The sequence below is a fragment of the Semicossyphus pulcher genome, unplaced genomic scaffold (assembly GCF_022749685.1).
Source record: "Semicossyphus pulcher isolate SPU_LCO1_2020_fin unplaced genomic scaffold, fSemPul1.0.p SCAF_8, whole genome shotgun sequence".
NCBI lineage: Eukaryota > Metazoa > Chordata > Actinopteri > Labriformes > Labridae > Semicossyphus > Semicossyphus pulcher.
The window spans coordinates 23951272-23967510 of NW_027211759.1; the positions used below are offsets into that span (position 1 = coordinate 23951272).

Sequence of the window (16239 nt, forward strand, 5' to 3'; positions counted from 1 at the left end):
AAAAAACTACAGTCTCAAACTTTGGTTTTGGCTGGTAGTGAGATAAAGAAATGTTATGTTGTACCAGAAGGAGAGGGTGAGGTCTGGGACGTATCTATCACTGTCTCTGACCAAGAAGGTGCCGTCTCTTCCCCCGATCTCTGCAATGTAATCAGAGATGAGACGCTCGGCCTGGTGCCTGCCCTCCTTAATGTTCCCGTGGAACCATGGCTCTAAACAGTGCAGGTTCTGGTACTGAGGAAGACAAGAACAGCACGGGTTTAAACACATTCACGTTGGTGTTGGTATTAAGGGTATCTTGTTGAGTTCACTTGTTAGTAAATTTAGTGTTTCTGAAAATAATGCATTTTGGATAACCTTGCTCGGGGACTTACACCCTTCTCAAGCAAGGCCACATTCAGCCTCAACAAAACCTGGAAAACTTTTACTAAAATGGAAATGAAGGTATGTTGAACACTCTCCTGTGTGTGTATGCGCACTGCCTTTTTACAGCAGGTTTTGAATACACAAGTATGTATACATGTCACTGCTGATTGGGTAAAACCTCTGACACACCAACTGAAGGAGAGAAAATGTACCTCAAAGCCTGTCGCACATAACTTTTTACACTGTTTTCGGTAAACCCAAAATAAGTTTGTAGCCATAAAACTTTAGAAAAATCATGAACATCAAAGTTTACGTAGAAGGCCACTAAAACCCTGCAGTCACATTTGAAGGAAGGAACAGCAAATCTGAGCGCAAGCAGGGACTATTTAAGTGCAAGGGCAAGGTTTTAAAGGAAAGAATAACCAAGTCTGAACGTGAAATCAATAATTCATGTTCTCAAATTGAAATACCACGCTCTTGAAAAAAAAATGCAGTAAAACTTTTTCCTGTAAACTTCCCTCTCTTTCTTTTACCTTCCTAGGATCTTCTTCCTCATCCTCGTACTCCTCTGCATAGTACAGCTTGTCATCAGAGATCACGCAGTAGTGCTTGTTCCACCGCTGAGAGAGAGAGATGAAAATATACATATTATATGTTACATGCAAACAAGCAGCTTGCACAGGGGGGCTTTCTTTAGAGCAACCAGCCTGTCTTATTCTGAAAGCACCCACCGAGGCTAATAATACATAATTTCTCTGCATCAACAAGGAAATACCAACAATGATGTGATCAATATTATCTTTTAGACATACTAGCTTATTATTTTACATTAATATGATACTTTTCTATACACAAGGACAGTAAGCTCTCCGGCCTCTCTGACAGTACCTCGTCCACAGGGTCCCAGATCTCCAGGTCTCCCTGTTTCTGCCCCTTCCTGAAGTCTCGGCTGATTCCTCCTCCCTCCACACTGAGCTTCTTGTGCTGCATAAGGACAACAAGGAGAGCACAGATATGGCCATTAGTAATGATATATAACATACCAGATAATCCCCCTATAACACACACAGAGCACCTTGAGTATGATCTTGCCCTTCAGCTGTGTAGGTGAAGGCAGCTGCTCCGCCATCTGCTCCACGGGTTCAGTCAGCAGTTTGTCTCCAAACACGTCTCTGAAGATGCGAGCCATCTGACGCTGCTGCTCTATGGGGCAGTGCTCCTCTATGGACAGGATCAATGGGAACCTGAGAGAGAGAAGCACGAATAATGAGATGTTTCAGTGGAAGAACAGTGATAAATGCCTTCATGTTAGAATGGAGGAAGAGCTGGAAAATTCAATAAATCAACATATGAAGGGAATGGGACTTTAGACAATGTTAAAAGCATCTGACTTTGTTAAAAGTTTAACATCAGATAGAGACAAAAACACTTGATATAGTTTAATGCCATAAAAAATGTTTTGCAAAATATACATAGAGTAGAATCCGTAGGGAGGGCAAAGAATTCGCAAAAAATCTCATAATGAAAATAAGTGTGAGTGAATGATGATATTTTACAGTAATTTACAGAGTGAAACTGTGAAAGCTGTCACTACTAGGGATGTGTATTGGCAAACATTTGGCGAAAGGATACATATCTCATGATATGGTTACAATTCAATACATTACCATTTATTGCAAAAACAGTCCAAGCCAAAGACTTTCTTACTCTGAAGCGACAAAAGCGTGGTTGTTGATGGCTTTGACCACGTCCTCAAACTTGATCTTGGTGGTCCTGGTCCAGCCGTGGTAGATGATCGGCTCCCCGGGTCCCTCCCAGCAGTCCACTGTAGAGATTCAGCACCACACAAAAAACAAAAACCTTTTAGATTGTTGATGTAAATGCTAAATATAAAATAAAATACATTCATGATATAAGTGAAGAACCAACAACAGATAAGTACTTACATTCAACACAGCGACATCCCAGACGCAGACAGCGGACATAAGCCTCAGTGGAAGACTCACTGCGGAGCTGGTCACCTGTCAGGTAGCTGGTGAAAAACATACAAACAAGGACATGTTCATTTATATGTATTTCACTAAAATGTTTTTTTATGAGTTATAAGAAAGGCTTTTTAGTAGAGTAGTTTTTCATCATTTCTACATTTTAAGGCTAAGTATTTGCTTTTTTCTTCATTATGAATTTTATTCTTCTTTTAATTAACATTTCTATTTGTTATTTTCAAAGTATTTTATGTAGAATTTCAACAATGTATTTCCATTGTATTAATGCTAATTATTTATATATTATTATTTTAATTATCCAACTTATTCATCCTATTGTTTTCATAGCTCTTGGGTCCTATTAGTCTTATTTTGTCAGTCGCTCCTGAAACACTTCAAATTGCACATGACATTAAACAACAGTTTTCATATATGAGTCTTACTCCTTATTATGGGAAAACTAAAATAATCTTATTGAATAAGGCATTTAGCAAGAATTAATCTGTAGGGTTAATATACATTTATAAACAGTACATACAATAATCAAGCATCTATGTGTGTGTGTGTGTGTGTGTGTGGACTCATACTGACGTGTTGTGAGAGGAGCTGATCCAGTAATGGGACAGAGGATTGTTCATGTCCAGGTTGCTGATCTCCGAGAACTTCTCGTCCCACACAGAGTTCTCCTTGGAAAACAGGAAGCTGAGGAACTAGACGAGAAAACACAAATGAGTTTAAAACAATCTTTTATAAACTGTGTGATCTATTTATTTTAAAGCCAGAATTCTCATCACACATCTAACATCTAATTCTTCCCTGAATCAGCGACATGAAATAAACAATTTTGCTGTTACTATCAGCTCAGTGCAATCAAGGGGCTTAAAGGAGAAACACTTCTTATATAGAGTGACATGTATCACAGTCTGTTACATCTTTGTATAATCCATGTCTGTCACACACAACACAAGCAGTCAGAGCAGAGCACCTCGCTGACAGTGAACTCGGGATCGTTGGTTTTTCTCATGGTGTCGTCGATGAAGGTGGTCATCACTTCCCTGACCTGGTTCAGATCATTGGCCCAGGGTTCCTGAGGGAAGACGGGACACAGACAAGGAGAAAAAGATATTAAAGCAAATGTTAGAATTAATTAAACTCTGTGAAATTATTAAATAGCATCATTCTTTTCAGCTTGTATTGTTTGGCTTCTGATTATTAGTCTCTGTCTCTAAAAGGAATAAATGTTTGATTCAAGTCAAATCACAACATGTCAGTTTCATCTTATTGTAATTGATGACAGGAACATGTTTTTTAAATCTTTCTATTCGGTTATTACACACACAGCAACTTCTTATGAATAAAACAAGCACTAAAGTGGAGGTTGAATGTAGTTTGTAATTTTTAGGATTTGAACCCAAAAGCAGGTACCACAGGTGACGACAATGTGGAATGAATAGTGAAACTATTTTTGTAAAATGAAATGAAATACAGGAAGGAAGAAAATAAGAAAAACTAAATATTGAAAAATATCTATTTTAATTAAACCATTGCCAGGAAATAGTACAAGGACTATTACAGTTATGCAATAAATTTCAATAAGGCCCACTGACTTTCATATGCTGGGTTTTCTTCAGTCAGTTGTTTTTATGTTGGTCCCCAGTATCTTAGCCAACAGTTACTGCAAAATCTTTATTTATTTTTCAACCATAAATCACTAAACCTGTTGCTAAAAATTCAGTGGCATAAAAATTTGAATCACAACATTTCCTTGACATAGATCTGGTTGCAGTGGTTGTAGCGGTTGCATTAAAAACAGCTATATAGAAAGAAGGCAATCTGATGGCTGCTAATGATCTGCTTTGCTGTTGAAGGTCATATAGAGGCATCAGTTACTTTTCATCTGTTTTATAACTAGTTACAAACTTCTCACAGTATATTAAATCACAGCACAGCTTAAATAGACAAAGAGAGTGTAGCAGCTGTTATTGGTTGATTAACAAATTACTGGAAAAACAAAGAGAGACTAGTTGAGTTGAGTCAGACATGCAAAGCTGTAACAACCCCTCTCCTGTCTGACCTTTTGCTCATAGATGAGGAATCTTTGGAAGTCATGAAGCAGAACGACTGAGGCATCTGGTTTGTCTGTGTTACTGTGGAAGGAAAAAGAGCAAACAGTGAAACCAGAGTGACTAACTCACTTTACAGGCTGCCTTTCACATCACATCAGGGTTAGTTATAATCAAGTGTTGTCAAGCTCACCCGAGAATAAAAGCGCACGATTCCTTTTTGAACTCATCGAGGATCTGAGTTTGAAAAATAATATGAATGAAAATGCTGGACAACAATTATGTGCAGTAATACATTCAGCATACATGTACTTAGTTCACTGTGATAAATTCAGACTCACCTCATTCTGCTCAAACATGATATAGTTGTACAATTTATGAAACTGCTCAAAGTCCAGCCGATCTTTCTTTGCCCCCATTTCCTGTGAAGCAGAACATAAGAGTACTGATGGAGAAAACAAGAGCACATACAGAAATGTGACATTTTAAATTACAAATCAGGTCGTGTTTAATCAGTCATTTTTAAGATCTGATATGATCTTTGAAATTAAAATGATGCCGTTTTCATTAGAGAATAGATGAATAGTGCAGTATTATGGCTATTATGGCTCTGTAGTAGTTGATCAGGTAGTAAAATGTGTATCACGATACCTTTTCTTAATCTATTTGAGAAAACTGTCTTTTTTATAAATATTCTTTTATAGAGATATTTTTGATTCTTTATAGCTCTCGATTTTGTACAAGCTAATCTCAAAGGTGACGTATGTTAATTAACCAAAATAGTCGAGTAGAGTATTAAAATTGTTTCATAAATAAAAAATACAATTTTCCTTTCATCCAATTTTGCTAAATGGACACATGAAACATATTGATCCAAAACAATGTCAAAACATGAACAAGGTATTTCTTTGTTCTTTGTTTCACTATGATGTCGACGTAAAAAGGAAAATGTGATGTGTTAGTTTGTTTTTTTTAAATAATGAAGGGTCCTGCTGGTATAGTTTGTATGTAAGATCATTAAACGTAATGGTTTTAAGGGCTTGACAGAGCTGCCAATGCAAAAAGTACATTTGAAAAAAATAATTAGAATGTATCACATGCAACAATGATGAGGAGAGGACAGGAAGAGAGGAAGAGTACCTGGAATCTGTCTTTGAGGACTCGAGTGTTGGGGGCCTTGTAGTTGAGCAGAGGAAGCAGAGCCTTCAGCTCCTTCAAGGAGATGCTGGGAAGGAAACAATAAACCAAATACATCATCCATACATCTGGTTGGGAAGCTCTTATGCTTCTATTTATCATAAATATCATCTTTAATGCAAGATTTTTAGAGAAAATAAAGTTTTCACCAGTTTAATCAAAGGTTTAAACTTGATTATATTTAGAAAATGGATATTTATGTACAAACTACGATAATCAAGTGTCATCAAGACAAACAGAACAAAACACTGATTCTATTGTTTCGATACAGAGTGAATGTGGCCGAGTAACAAGCGCAGTACCTGTTTGTTTTTGTCTGATTGACAGAATACATCTGCTTCCTCAGCCAACTGGAGGGAAGACAACACAAAAAATAAATGACTAGATGAGACCACATATAACTTTACAAATGTGTAAATATGAGTGTATGTGTGTGTGTGTGTGTGTGTGTGTGTGTGTACCTTTCTATAAGAACCGGAGTGGGAGCTTCCAGTGTCTCTTGCCTCAGCAGTTCTAATCCAATCAGCCACTTTTCTGCCTCTTCCACAGAATCAGCTGTAAAATAAGCAAACAGACTTTTTAACTGCACAAAACAAACATTCAGCTTTGTGGGATGATGAGCAGTTGAGCTGCTTTAAAACATGTCGGAAATCAGATCTGTTGCTTGGGAAATACAGTGAGACTTCTTTCTTTGACATATCAACACACTTCCTAAAGTATCAGGTTCACTAAACAGAGATGTGACCATCAATACTTCTTTTATTGCACTTCGTTAAAGGGAATTCAAGTATTTTCTATACCTGAGCCCTTGTTTATACATATTTTGTGGACTAAAGGGCAGCCATAAGACAAGTTGCAGCATCCAGACAAACTGTAGAATGCTAATAAAACTGTCTGGCAACTTTACAGAAAGGATGCAGACAGAAAGGGTTTGAGGTAACAGCTACATCATCTCCTAAATGCCACCAGACTCCATTGACAAAAACAGTAATTTTACCTTTCAGAGAAGGGATTTGCCTGCCAAACACTGCTTAAATCAGTTTGTATTTGGATTCATCTGACCCTTAACAACTCCTAAATCACACAATAAGACACGCAAACTAACCGTTGAAGGCAGCAGGAGACCAGCAACTCACATGTTTCAGTTTTTGTCAATGGTGTCTGGTGGCTTTGATGTGGGAAGCACTAAGAACAATGCTTAGTGCTTCTTAATTAGATTAGAACACAAGGCTAGAGACACACATAAATAAACCCCTCACCTCCCAGACTGAGGGTGTTGAGGACAAACTGTGAGCCGTAGAAGATTGTGAAGCAGCTGTTTTCTTCGTGTTTGTCCTTGCCATCTTTGAAGCGCTCAAAGTCCTTGGAGTTCCTCCCTGGACGAACCTCTCTGATCTCAGACAGGTCCACTGAAACACAGCACATATGTTTCTGCTGGTTAGTATATTTGAAGGAGGTGATAGTCTGTTTGTAAATCATCATCTCTGGGATCTGTAGTCACAATCACAAAACAAGTGATGAACAGTATAATAGATGTAACATCTTTCTTTCACACATTTCTTAAAGCGCTCATACTGCCACTACAGAAACCACTCACAGGGCATGGTTCATTTCACACTTTGTGCTGCTGATGTGCACACTCAATGAATATCAACAAATACTGTGCAACAGTGGTACAGACACAGCATGCCTACTGGGGGGGGGGGGACATTTCAAAACTGTCTGGGTGGAGCTGAGACAAAGCCTGAAAGTAGCAACCATCACCACCACGTGTCACATCTTTAAACATGTCTTAATCAACACAACCCTAAGTAGCTTTAGAGGATAGTTGTATATTAAATTAATAATCTTGAAGATTTTCATGTAAATAAATGTCTGTTAATTCACTATCAATCACCGAATGAGGTAACACAGTGGTGACTGAGCCTATGGCCCACTGATGAAAGCCTTTGCATTATACAGTATTATTATGGACGGGGTGTCTGGTGCGACTTTCGCGGAAAAAGTCACAAGCGGCGCCGAGTCAGTGACGCGTTTTCCATCAGCCAGCAGTGGTTGGTCTGCCAGAGAGGGTAGGCGGAGCTCAGCAGCTGCTTATGACCACAGATACAACTTCAAAAATAAGTGAAAATCCAAAGAAAAAGAAACAAATTCAACGCTCAGATGAAGGCAAACAGTCTAAAAAGGAAAGAGACCGTCAGTGAGGAAAATCAAGAGTTACAACTGTAACAAAGGGAGCCAAACGTGGACGTCACACATGCAACTTTGTTCAGATATCTGGGAAGTGTGCTCCTACAATGACGGTGTATCGCCATAGGCGCCGCCAAAGAGAACGAAACGAGATCTTTAAGATTAGCACTTTAAAAACATTTGAAAGAATACTTTACTTTATAATCAAAACAACAGCATGAGTAGGCCTGCATTAAACAAAACAGGTCACACCACAATCATTTACAGGAGGGGCATCTCTCTCTCTCTCTCTCTCAGCAGAGTATGTGATTGTCAGCACTAACAGCTAGGCGAGGGGTCGAGCGAGGGGACGGGAAAAATGACCCAGGAAGTGTGTTTTTTTAATGGACATTATGATGTCACAGTAAAGCTGACCCCTGACCTTTTGGGTATAAAATGTCATCACTTCATCATTTTATACGAACAGACAGCTCATAAGCACATCCTGGCTGTAGCTAGCAAAAGTTACATTGTGTGTCAGTCAATTTATTACGCAAAACTTGGTGTCACTGTGTTTTAAAATACTAAATACATTGAGACAATGACGTAATGGTTATTACAATATTTCACTGAATATACTCACAGACACCATCAGTCTTGTCTGCAGTGCGCGTCCATGCCACCTGCCGGGTCTCCATGATGACCTGCACGGTGAGCCGCTCCGCCTTCTGCCGGAACACCGTCATGACCACGCCCATCTCCATGTCCCGTTTGATCAGAATCTTCTTGTACTCCGTCATCTCGCCCTGCTGCTCCTTACAAGCCATTTCTGCAGCTGAGACAGGATGGGAGAGACACAGGCACGGTAATTCACTGAAAACTTCTGAATGCTGACTGTGGAAAAGGCTTAGATTATGAAATGTACTTAAGTACCTATAAAACTTAGTAACATCTAGTGTACACTCTACTGTTCTACAGGCGTTGATTTGAAGATATTTTATTCCTACTTTCTTTCAAAAGATTAAGAAACTCAATAGGTCAACCTCTCCTGGTAAAACATTTGTATCTCTTTAGTGGCTCTTTGTCAAACCTGAGAAACATTTGGAGCACAGGCGTCACAGGGTCCGTGGAAATATTTAAATATCTTTTTTTTTATAACACAGAACTAGTAATTTATTGTAATGCCTTGCTCTATATTAATAAACACAAAAGAGCTTTTGAATATACGCTGTTTCTTCGTTAAAAAACGAACCCAGCTCGGCCCAGCTCAGAGACTGACAGAACATACAGAGTCAGGCGGCTTTGGTGAGATTTTCACAGCAGCTGCTGCTAACGTTAACGGTGGCTGCGTTGTCATTGCTATGACAACAGCGCTGAAGCCGCACCGGCTCCTGTCAGCCGCCACGCCCCAGTCAGTCCCAGTTCCTGTGAGACACCTGGAACTAATGGCTGGATGATTTACAATGCCCCAGCGAACCAGTGCTTCCCGCTTTCCCAGACATGTCATTGGCAATACTAATCGTGCCTTTTCTATGCTCTACTATTCTATGCATCCAAGGCTCAAGTATTCTGTATCACGAGATGCTGTGTTTCGTTCTCGCTGCCGCCATTTCTCTAGGGAAAGTGGGGAAGAAATACTTACTAAGAGGTGCCCGGTATTGAAGTAAATTATCTCACAAAGCATTGAAGATCACAGGCAAACTTTACTTGCATGCAGCTGTGCGGTGGTAGTGTGTCCTAGGTTATAAATGCCCAGCAATCCCACTACACTCCTCTCTGTGTTTTAATATATATACTAAGGTTTATATTAGACGCCACGGGGACTGTCTATGAACAAGCCTCCAAGGCTCATCTCTGGAGAAACACCAATGGCTAAGGATCTGTGTCAGCTTTACTACAGTGTTTTTTTTGCGTCTTAGGTTTCTGTGATGGGCCTAATACTCACAATATTTGATCACTCTGCTTCTGTTGTACGCATTTTGCATTTCCTCTATTTCTTGTGAACACCCAACCTTAAACTATGCCTATGATTTGGAGATGTCAAATTTAGAAAAGAATGTCTGGGTTACAACTTGTGGCATGTAGTTGTAGTTGTTGTAAAAGGATATTGGTGTTTAGTTGACAGCAGGATCTGGGGCTGTATCTGACTCTAAGTTTTGTCAGTCGAATCATTCGGCTGTTCATTACAAAGATTTCACCAATTGTTGCTTTTTCTTTTCTTTTCTTTTTTAGCTAAGCGCCACACCACACTCCTATCAGCACTACATGAGTCTCATGTTTAACCTCTAAGATGATGCCACCTGTCAGCCAGATATGAAAACATTTCCCGCATTAGTGTTTCATGTCTTTTCATTGTTGAGTTCAATTGCTTCATTGTGATGAAGGCTGTACTAAAATACCCTCCAGTTGTCAAGATGGGATGGAAGTAATGGTTAGAAAAGAGTTTTCTCATGACATTATGATGTCACAGTGAAGTTGAGCTTTGACCTTTTTAAAATATGTCATAACGTCATCATTTCATTTGTTCACAGTGACCTTTATGTTAAATGTGAAGATATTTCCTCCAGCTGTTCAAAAGCACTGCCTCAGCTGTCTTTGGTAAAATGCAAAACAAAACTGACAGACAAAATGCAAATAAATAGTTGCTACTGCATTATGGGTAATGTAGGATCCAGAGTGATTACAACTAGAGTATAAATGTCAGGATAGCTCAGCCACTGTTGCTGTAATTTTAATAATTCATGTCATGATCTGTCACTTGTGAGTCCCCCAGTTTAATGAAAGTTATTTACTGTATGGTTCCCTTTAAAGTAGTTTGTCATTTTTGAATTAGGTGTCATGGGTTTGTTGGGAGGGGTTACAATTATTTAAATTTTTTATGCAATCAATTTTAACTACAGTAAAGTGGCACATCTATGGGCCACGTACCACGAGAGGGTGCTGATAGGGAAGCATCACATTTCATCATTGTTTCATCATTACGGTTAAATGACTTTGCATTCAGTGTTGTGTTCTTACCCTTCATGGCAGTGTAGATGAGACGTATAACTAAAAGATCCTTTGTCTGGTTTCTAACTCTATAATCATACGGCTCAGATTATGGTGTAGGTTATTTTTGCTATGCATAAGAAAGAGGAAGTACTTGCCTTGCTACCATTTCTCTAAATATGGAAATTCCTGTGCTTAATCTTTTATAGGCTCTGCATGTCTTTTAATAGACTACCAGTTAAAACCTTTTGATACCAGTGAACATTGGCTATTTGACAAAATGGTTTATTACCATGTCAATATAACTCTTAAAAACACACAAATAAACACTCATATAAGTACATTATAGTTTAAATAAGAACGGCTAAAATAGTTTTCACTTTTATACAGTCAGACACTTTGTAAATAAAAGGCTTAAAGTGAAGTGAAATCATAAGTAACAAACGAAATCGTAAATACTCATACATAAAAGTCTGCCCACCACATTTGGAGACAAAAATAAATCAGCTGACTCATACACAACATCCCATATTCTTCACTGATTTCAGACCCAACCAGTTTACCCCGTACTGAGCTGTGTGATGACCTTTTAAACTCTCTTCACTGTGTTTGGGTTCTCCATCAGACAGCCGGAGAAATCTGACATCACCCACAAATATTCTGATGAGGGGAAGTCTAAACACCAAATCCACAGCATCTCTATTTCAGCTTTGTCTCTGCCTTTCATAGCTAAAACTCATTTATGTGGTCTATTGGTTTACAGGAAGCTGAAACACATTGAATAACTACATGTTGCTACATGCAAATAAGACCCACATTCATTACCATTAGGATGTGCAAAATGGAAATTAGAAAAACCTTTGACCAAAGAGAACAATGGCTGACATGAGGACATGTGTGTCCTCATAGATCAGTTCATATGATATTTTACAAAAGGCTTAGCACAGTTTTTGGGACAAACAGAGCCACAAGTAAGCACCTGTTTAGCACCTGTTTTAAGGAACCCTTAGGGTCTGTTTTTAAGGTCTGTTTGTTAAGGATCAGGCAAGTAAAAACTACTTGTTCTTTTTTGGTTAAACACAACATATGAACCAGACACAGTACTGTCTGAACTAACCTTACTGCTGCTTCCAGCTACTTATGGCAGACCACTGCCCAGTTTTAAGACCTGTTAGCGAGTTCGGGCTCAGCTCGGTAGCTGGATTTCTCATACTGACACCTATTACCAACAGTCTACTAGTACATCTGTCTTCAATGAGGGGGAGGTTTCACTGTGTCTACTTTCTATCACTCCCACAACCCCTTAAATACGGCTTACTAGTGCTGTATGAACCCACATTAAACAGTTTTGTTGTGGTTTTACTGTCTTAAATCAAGCAAAAGGATGAAAAAGAGTACGGTGATTTGGAGCTATAAAATAAAAACTGATTGAATTGATGGAAATAGGAATGGAATGGAAACACACCTATTTTATGTGGACTGCATTGTTATGACCATGCAAATGTTCTCTGAAGGCTGCCTTCTTAAACAAATTACTTTACTAAAGAATATCCAACATTATAAATTGTCAAACATGTGATGCTCTGCTATGTGCTGCAGACACTGCTGAGAGTAGTGTGATCTACGGAATCAGAGAACTCTCTGATGGACACCACTTCTGAATCACCCAAGAATTGTTAATGCATTATGTATTCTGTTAAGAAAAAGGGCTTACTTTGACAAACAATCAGAATTTCTTCTAGAAAATGGCATTCTGGGACCCCTGCTCTCTGTGTCCTGCTCAGCTATGGGCTCAGAATTATCACCCACTTCCCCCCACGTACAACAGACGTGTAAAAAACACATGCAAATCTTTGAGCTTAGATACATATCTTACTGTTAGCTCACTTTCTACCTCAGTTATTTTATTATCAGTCTCTTGGCTTGGTTTCATTATAGTTACTTATTTGTGTCAATCATTCTTATATTAATACAGAACATACTGTAAAAAAAAAAACAAATGTTGCAGAGAGTTCCCAAACACTCTCAGCCAAAGTGTGTCAGACAGTTCATGACTACTTTTCCTTCCTGCTTTTAAACGGCTCACAGACTCGTAATCTGTCGTGCAGTGATGGCATAAAAAAGTTAATTAGAAACAGTGTACTGGTGGAGTTGAGAATAGTGTTTAAATGGTACGCTACAATATCTTACATTTAACTTGCAAATGAGCAGAGAGATATCAAAAGCAAACAGTCCCACAGGAAGAGTTCTGTTGAAATAATGTGTAAATATCCTGCATGCCTCCACCTCCACCACATACACGCACGACATATAAACCACAAAGCATTCAGAGTTCTGAAATGAAATTAATTATTAACTAACAGTATCAGACAACTTTTCCTCTGTTCTCCTGCTGAAACCTTTGACCGAGCCGAGTGAAGGGACTGTCCCTGCTGGGATTACTGCAGGATATTTAGACTAACAAATTCCTTCATACTGACACGGCACCAATACATAACACTATACTGTGTAATACTAATACTGTGATAATACAGATATATGTGTTCATGTCATGCAAGCATGAGGATGTGATGATGATCCACTGTGCTGAGTTTTTACATGTTTGCTCTGTTTGTGTGACATTCTTTGATAGATACACACAGTAACACTCACACATACAGGAATGCTAACACAAAAGTACACGCACTTATAAACTCTCTGGTTACGCTAAAAGAGATTCGATTTCATGGGAACTTCATTTTCTTTTTAAAATTGCTCAATCACCAGGTCACAAACGCAATACTGGCATGAGATAAAATGACACGCCAATTACAGCAAAGGCAGAAAAATGCTCACTTAAATGAAAGCAGTGTGTAAAGGCCAAAAGAATGGATGATATATCAGTAAAAGTGATATCAGAGTGGTCCAAAAATTACTTGATATATTTATAGGATAAACAAAAAGTTAGCTTAACCACATTTCAGTTATTGCAACCCCACTACCATATCTTAGACTTTTTTGTGGTTTTAGATTTTGATTAAAAATGTGAGCTGTGTGCTTAAAACAAGTTTTAGATATTAACGCTTAAAGGCAGACAAAAAAACAAAAACCAATGAGTGATAGCTAGTTATCATAAGAGATATTAGAAAGGAAAGCGAAAAACAACACTGAATATAGGTTTAAATGTATCATTAATTTATATTGCTCTTTGTGTGCCGTAGGTTGACTTATGCACCTGGTTACCATTAGTAATGTATAAGAAAGGGGTGACGGTTTAGCTCAGCGGCTAAAGCACGCACCCCATGTATAGAGGCACAGTCCTCAACGCAGCAGCCCCGGGTTCTCAGACCCTCGGCCCTTTGCTGCAGGTCATCTCCACTCATTTCTGACTGTATCCACTGTCCTCTCCAATAAAGAAAAAAGGCCCAAAAAAATCTTAAAAAATAAAGAATTTCAATGTTCATCTGTGAAAAGGTTAAAAATAGCCAAACAAAATCACACTGCAGGCTATCACTAGACAAGCTAATTTCAGTGATATATCAATTGAGATAACAAAAGAGAAAATGATCTATTCATTTTAAACTCTACAATTAAAGAAGCAGACATATTTGAGCATTGGCTAGGCTTTGAAGTAAATCATTACTAGGTTCAAAACTACCTTGGCCAGTCCTCCCTCAGATACAGCTGCGTTAGCCTTTCACAATTATGTGTTAGCTCTAGAGCAAATTAGCATTTAAACGTGTGACTGTTGATTGGCTCTGCCCATTGCTTCTGAAGATAGCCTAACATGGTATGTACAGACCTAAAGAGAAGCAAATTTAAGGCTTACGCAACTCAAGCAAGTTTCACTATTTGGGTTTCTTCATGTTGGTTAAACACAACCAACTAAAATTCATGACCCCAGATACACTGGACAACCAAACAGCTACTTAAGGCAAACCAGTGCCCAGTTAGCTATAGGTTTAAGACCTGTTAGCTAGGTCAGGCACAAGTTGGTAGCCATATTTCTCAGATTGACACCAACTACCAGCAATCTATTTGTAGTCTTTACTGAGTGGCAGTTTCACTGTATTTAGCACTCACACAATGCCTTAAATTTGGCTAACTGGGGGCACGAGTTTAGCTCAGTGGATGAAGCAGGCGCCCCATGTGCAGAGGCTATAGTCCTCAACGCAATGGCCACAGGTTCAACTGCAGCCCTCAGCCATTTGCTGCACATCATCCCCCACTCATTTCTCCCAATATTTCCTGTCTCTCTTCAGCTGTCCTATAAATCAAGAAATGAAGGCAAATATAGCCCCAAAAAAATGATGCTAACTATAGCTATAACACAAAATAAACAGATTGTGTTGTGATTTAATTGACATAAATAATTAAAAAAAAGGATGCTGATAAAAAACATCATGATGCAGGATTATAAAATAACTACAAAGCGACAACAAAACGAACTTCAAATGCTATTGTCTTTGACTGAGGTCAGACTGACAATTTCTGATGCACCTCATGACATCAGGAGAACTTGTGCGATAGGCTTTCACTACAGTGACACGGAAATGTCTTGCTCAAGTTGATTTTTTTTCATCTGTTTGATTTAATCTTCCTTGTGTTGTTACTAGGTGTTTGGTCTCAAAGCACTTTAGCTTGTAGATATACTGCAACCTGCAATCTAGTCATTGTCCACATTGACCTAAATAAAAAAAAGGACCTATTGTTAATTTTTAGCTAACTAGTGAGACCTTCCTTTAGAGTTCCTGGTTTTGGTAGCAATATTCATGTATTACCTTTTTTAGAAGAAGACTACTGAAACTTGGAGGTTATAGATTTAAGTACTGACATTTAAAACAGTTCTTGATGGAAAAAGAGACTAGAGTCTAGTCCCCTACCACCACTCCCTTTATCTCTAAACAGAAAACACCCCAGTTGAACACAATACAGTTCAACAGCAAACCAAATGGACTGTGAAATTGAATCAACTCCTCTTTAAAACAGTTTTGACAAAAAGCTAAACATAGTTAGGCACAAAAAGGGAGAATTTACTTCAGGACTGTTGCATTTGAGTGTATTTTAGCTACCTGATAAACAACAACTAAGGGGATAGAATAGATAGTTTTACTAAAAAATTAAGCTAGAGTCTTCTACATATAGAACCTGCTTTCTCTGGCTACACTGGCATACACCCTTTTTTGTTCAAACCATAAGAGACTATTTTGAAGTTCTGAAATATATGTTGACATATTGATGCAGGTACATCCTTGGGTCAGCATACTGAACTTATTTATTGTGATAAACCTATTTTGTTAACTAAAAAGTTACTCCAGAGAACCAAATGAAATGAGAATATCATGAGACGATCTAAGTAAAATGGTGATTGTACAGTCAGTGTAAGTACAGCCGGTGTATGACAGGGAGGACTGTGCATGTTTAGAGTTGCATCAAACAGCCTGTTCACTCAAAGATCATCTGCAGCCCAGCAGATATGCCGCCAGTAAAAA

The 16239-nt window shown here is 38.5% G+C and overlaps 1 protein-coding gene across 1 annotated transcript in view; it reads right to left on the reverse strand.

The window, feature by feature from the left end:
* plcg2 (phospholipase C, gamma 2) overlaps window positions 1-16239 on the reverse strand; it is a 30978-nt gene that overhangs the window by 14522 nt on the left and 217 nt on the right. Inside the window, exons 2-17 of the mRNA XM_069687169.1 lie at window positions 8424-8615; window positions 6871-7020; window positions 6073-6166; window positions 5914-5961; window positions 5555-5639; window positions 4756-4836; window positions 4608-4651; window positions 4426-4498; window positions 3337-3438; window positions 2943-3061; window positions 2313-2398; window positions 2074-2191; window positions 1442-1610; window positions 1255-1350; window positions 900-986; window positions 65-234 (exon numbers count right to left, since the gene is read on the reverse strand). Coding sequence (XP_069543270.1) covers window positions 65-234; window positions 900-986; window positions 1255-1350; window positions 1442-1610; window positions 2074-2191; window positions 2313-2398; window positions 2943-3061; window positions 3337-3438; window positions 4426-4498; window positions 4608-4651; window positions 4756-4836; window positions 5555-5639; window positions 5914-5961; window positions 6073-6166; window positions 6871-7020; window positions 8424-8607 — 1706 coding nt within the window. The 5' untranslated portion in view covers window positions 8608-8615. The remainder of the gene's footprint in view (window positions 1-64; window positions 235-899; window positions 987-1254; window positions 1351-1441; window positions 1611-2073; window positions 2192-2312; window positions 2399-2942; window positions 3062-3336; window positions 3439-4425; window positions 4499-4607; window positions 4652-4755; window positions 4837-5554; window positions 5640-5913; window positions 5962-6072; window positions 6167-6870; window positions 7021-8423; window positions 8616-16239) is intronic.